The 4,636-nt window shown below is 29.6% G+C and overlaps 1 protein-coding gene across 1 annotated transcript; it reads left to right on the top strand.

Annotated features, from left to right (window-relative positions):
* The first annotated feature begins 1,816 nt into the window (after positions 1 to 1,816).
* Positions 1,817 to 2,796, top strand: LOC111640549 (NKAP family protein CG6066-like). Its single transcript, XM_023386566.1, has one exon. The coding sequence runs from the start codon at positions 1,892 to 1,894 to the stop codon at positions 2,693 to 2,695; it is 804 nt and encodes a 267-aa protein (XP_023242334.1). The 5' UTR covers positions 1,817 to 1,891; the 3' UTR covers positions 2,696 to 2,796.
* Positions 2,797 to 4,636: the final 1,840 nt, after the last annotated feature.

Below are 4,636 nucleotides of genomic sequence, written 5' to 3'. Positions count from 1 at the left end.
TATCAAAATGATATAAAAGGAAGCAAACCAAATCAAGTGTATCTAACGTGAATTAATAACAGACACGATTATCTTCATTCTACTCTCATTCCACGTAAATCACTTCATTTGTTATTGATAATATGTACTTTTTATGTAACTAAGTTTCGATACATTAATAACAAAGATCAGGAGTGGGCAACCCACGGTCCGCATTAATATTTAAAAAATATATCAATTTCCCAATTTAAGAAAGTAGCAGCAAAAATTCTATCATTATTTTTTACAACTTAGTAAAAACGTAATAAAAAGTAAACAAGAAACAGGCTAACAGACTGATGTCAAAACTAATTTAAAACTATGTTGTTTTCGAAACCGTAATTTAAAACTAGCAGCGACTAATATTCAACAAAATATTTTGAATATATTAAGTTTGCATCGGTGACAGACGTCAAATTAAGTACACTTATGTTAATTTATGATCATATATGAATAAATAATTGCAATTCACCCTCATTTTTTTTCTTGTCTGTGGCCCACGCCAGTTCAAGTTTTAAACGTGGCCCTTACATAGAAAAACGTCGTCCATCCCCGACAAAGACGGCAAGAAACGAGTCCAGAAAATAATCACGTACCGACCTTCCACAGAACATCCGGACATAGTCGCAAATGCAAAGGTTAAGAATCACTAATTTTATAGGAATGCAGCAACTAAATGGCAGCTTTAGAAATTTTTTGCTATCGAGACAAGCTATGGTGTTCAATGATAAACAGCATAAAATTTTCCAAATAATAAAAATACTTTTTTACTTTGGATTATTGGATATATCTTACCCAAACAGGCAATACGTGTCCATTATCCCACCATTTCGGGTCCGAATTATTAAGATGGAAAGTTTCATTAAAAACCGGATCGAACATCTCGTTACCGACAATACCGTGAGATTCTTCGTACAATCCCGTTGCTATAGTGAAATGATTGGGGAAAGTTTTCGTGATAAATGCATTTTTCATCCATTTTCCCTGTACACCTTCTTCTATTAACCTATGGAAATTGGGTGTAGGAGCTTTGGTCAGGTAATCATGGCGAAACCCATCGAAAGATACGACAATTAATAACGGAATGTCTAAAGTCGCTTTGCAAACGATAAGCTCTAGTAAGAACCAACAACATACACAAACGAAATTCATGTCTTCCACATTCTACACGTGCACACGGCGACACCGCTATATAATCAATCACAAAAACGCAACTTTAATTAGCAATTATTAAAATAACTATCTATTAATATTATATCTCAAATTCCAAAAATTAAAGTTATAAATTAAGCATTATCCTGTTTAAAATGAAATTAATATCATTTAAATAGTATAGACGTTAAGATAACGTAGAGGTCGCGTTTTCAAAATGTCTGCTTCCGTCACGTAAACAACATCAGCGTGGTAAACATTTATACGAAAAAAGTTAAAATTAATCTTGTGATATTGATCCAGAAATCGAATTACTAATTTTGTTTTAGAATCTAATCTAATGGAATGGAAACCGTTATTCACGTGATCGTCTTATTTTGGGTGATTAGCCTGTACTTGTTCGGTTTATGGATATTCAGTGACGGATTTCTTCTCAAGAGAAACGAATTAGAATTAAAAAGTACATTTAATGACTCTTCGTTTAACGAAGCGACCATCGCCATCGGTTCTGAAAGTAATAAGTTTCCGGTCATATTCAATCGTTCTATCATCGTAATAGTCGATGCCTTGCGATACGACTTCGTTCGATGGTCTAAGGGCGAAAATTATTATAAAAATAAATTATCAAAAAACAACTATTTGCCCTTAGAGGGCGTTACTTGTTGTTTTCTCCATAATGTACGAAGCGTAACTCAAGCCTAATGACTACGATAAGACGATAATGTACGAAAGTCGACGACGCGATTTAGAAGGAAATAATACGTGGACGTTTTCAGATGATTTTATTAACAGAAGACGACGGGAAAGAGAAAAGATAGGAACAACAGGAGCTAAAGAGGTATGGAACCGTTCCCCAGATCGTCAAAGTGATTCTGACGAGAATGAGTTAGATGAAAGAAATGACGGTCGGAGATTCTTTAACCGAAATCACAATAAAGAAATACGAAAATCTAAAAAGAAAAGATCTAAACATAAGAAGGAGCATGCTAAATCTAAGCATAAGAAGCAAAGTAAGAAGAAATCGAAGATTAAAAAGGCCAAGAAGAAGAAGGTTACATCGAGTAGCGAAAGCAGTACCAATAGTGAGGTCGAAGAGAAGGAATACGAACTGACATTAAATCAGAAAACTAGAGAATCCTCTGATTCGGATTCGGACGATTCTTATGTTGGACCGGTTCCCAAGACTCACGTTCACCTCTCTGCAAAGGATTACGGTAAAGCCTTACTTCCTGGAGAAGGTGCAGCCATGGCAGCCTATGTTGCAGAAGGAAAAAGAATTCCTAGACGAGGAGAAATTGGGCTAACGAGTGAACAGATAGAAGCGTTTGAAGCCGTGGGGTATGTTATGAGTGGTAGCCGTCATCGTCGTATGGAAGCCGTTCGACTGAGAAAGGAGAATCAGATATATAGTGCTGATGAAAAGAGAGCTTTGGCTATGTTCAATAAGGAAGAAAGACAGAAACGAGAAAATAAAATACTCTCTCAATTCAGAGAGATGATTAATGCCAAGCTTCATGATAAATGAACATTTTTAATTAAGTTCAATGTAAATACTAAGAAAAAAAATTGTACAAACTTTTGTAATCTCAAGTATGAATAATAAAGTGTGGAAACATAAATGTTTAATTGGTTGTAAAAATCTTTATGTATTACTATATTAAAAATATGCAAAACATATTTCAACAAAGACATTTTAATGAAGATTTCACATTTATTAACATAAAATGAGTTTTTACATAAAATATAACTACACAGTTTCAATTTGAAAATGCAACATTCAAAATCTATATATCAATAACAATACTACTACTTTTCTAATAAAACATTCCAAACTAAAATAATTTTGTAGTTACTAGTACTCGTTAATGTAATATATATAACATACTAGTTTACAGTTTTAAGAATACTGTATAACAATTTTAAATATGTTTATAAAAATTTAAATATAGATGTTTCTAAATTGTAAATTACATTATAGTTCCTAAAGTAGAGTGACCATAACATTTACAATCTAAGTGGAGGCATATTTCAGAATTAGTGAAAATAGGGTCTAATACTGATTAATTTAAAAAATGACCAAAGTTCATTTTGTTTATTGATCTACAAATTGGTGATATTATATTCACATGTTAATAAAATCTTACTATTCAATTTTATGATCAAACAGGCAAAAATCAGGGAGTCTGGTCACCCTACCTAAAGTATATTGTTAACAATAACATTCAGTTCAGATTGCGACAAAAATTTTTAAGATAATCTAGAATGAAATATTAATTCTAGAACAAGAATAACAGATTATTATTTAATAATATAATTTACATTCTTTACATTACATTCTTTGTTAAGATGTATGCCAGTAATTATATTTCATTTCTCTATGAACCATATATAAAAGCAGTTGTTCCACTCCTGAAGTAATGATAATGTCAAAGTACTGAAAAGAATATTGGAATTAATAGAAAAATGAGAAGCTAAAATGTAACAACAGATATATACATTTTATACCTGAATTAAAATATTTGGTAAAAATGATGATAAGTTCATTTTTTACCAAGTTATACATAATTATTTTGTAATATTGATAGTTTCACAATTTAATCTCTTAATTTTATATTTTTACATCATTGAGCATTTTATAGAATATTTATTAACAACAATTAGCTTATGATGATGGTTATGAATTATACAGTGTAGATTATGTACAATGTTTATGTATATGTAATGAATATGACATTAAAAATTTTTAGACTAATTAAATCAACATTCAACATATGACAATAATTTTGGAAATAACTAGGTAATGATATTGATTAGCTGGATATAGTAAAAATCTAGAAATTTATTAATATGATCATAAAACTTCTAACTTTTAAATATCTATATAACACTGTAGTGTAGTAGTTAATGGAAAATCTTTAGACAAATTTTTGTATTGTATAATAATAATGTGTTTTAGATCATTTTTTCTCTTTTAGTTGTAGTATGTGCACTAATTTTCCTTTACCATATTTTTTATTATACAATAATTTAAAGCATAAAATCAAATATTTTAAATGTCTTGAACAAACAAGTTACTAAAATAAAAATTCCAGTATTTAGTCTATAAAATTTCAATTAAAAACTTTAGTAGCCCTGTATCTAGAATATACAAATACATAATTTATGCAACTTAAATAAATTATACTCATGTTATTAACTGAATTTACTTGAAAATATTTTAAGATAACTGTAAGATCTTTTTAAACTTCAACATTTCTTTAATTTTATTATACTAATATTTCATATAAAGCTTTGTATAATTAATTTTTTAAATAAATATTTACTTTTACCATTTTTGATATGTTATTAAAGAAAAATGTAGATGAAAAGGAGCTTCTAACAAATTTCTAATATGTCTCAAAATGAGTGAACTAAAAATCCATACAGTTTTATTTCGGTTCACAAATGAAACTGTATATAACTTTAA

The sequence above is a fragment of the Centruroides sculpturatus genome, unplaced genomic scaffold, assembly GCF_000671375.1.
Source record: "Centruroides sculpturatus isolate CEXI.00-Female unplaced genomic scaffold, Cexi_2.0 scaffold148, whole genome shotgun sequence".
In the NCBI taxonomy this organism is placed as follows: Eukaryota; Metazoa; Arthropoda; class Arachnida; order Scorpiones; family Buthidae; genus Centruroides; species Centruroides sculpturatus.
The sequence above is the reverse complement of the archived record's forward strand: the minus strand, read 5'-3'. Positions and strand labels throughout refer to the sequence as shown.

Bases quoted from the DNA above. Each gene is read 5' to 3' on its own strand.
- LOC111640549 (XM_023386566.1), top strand. From the start codon at position 1,892: ATGTACGAAAGTCGACGACGCGATTTAGAAGGAAATAATACGTGGACG.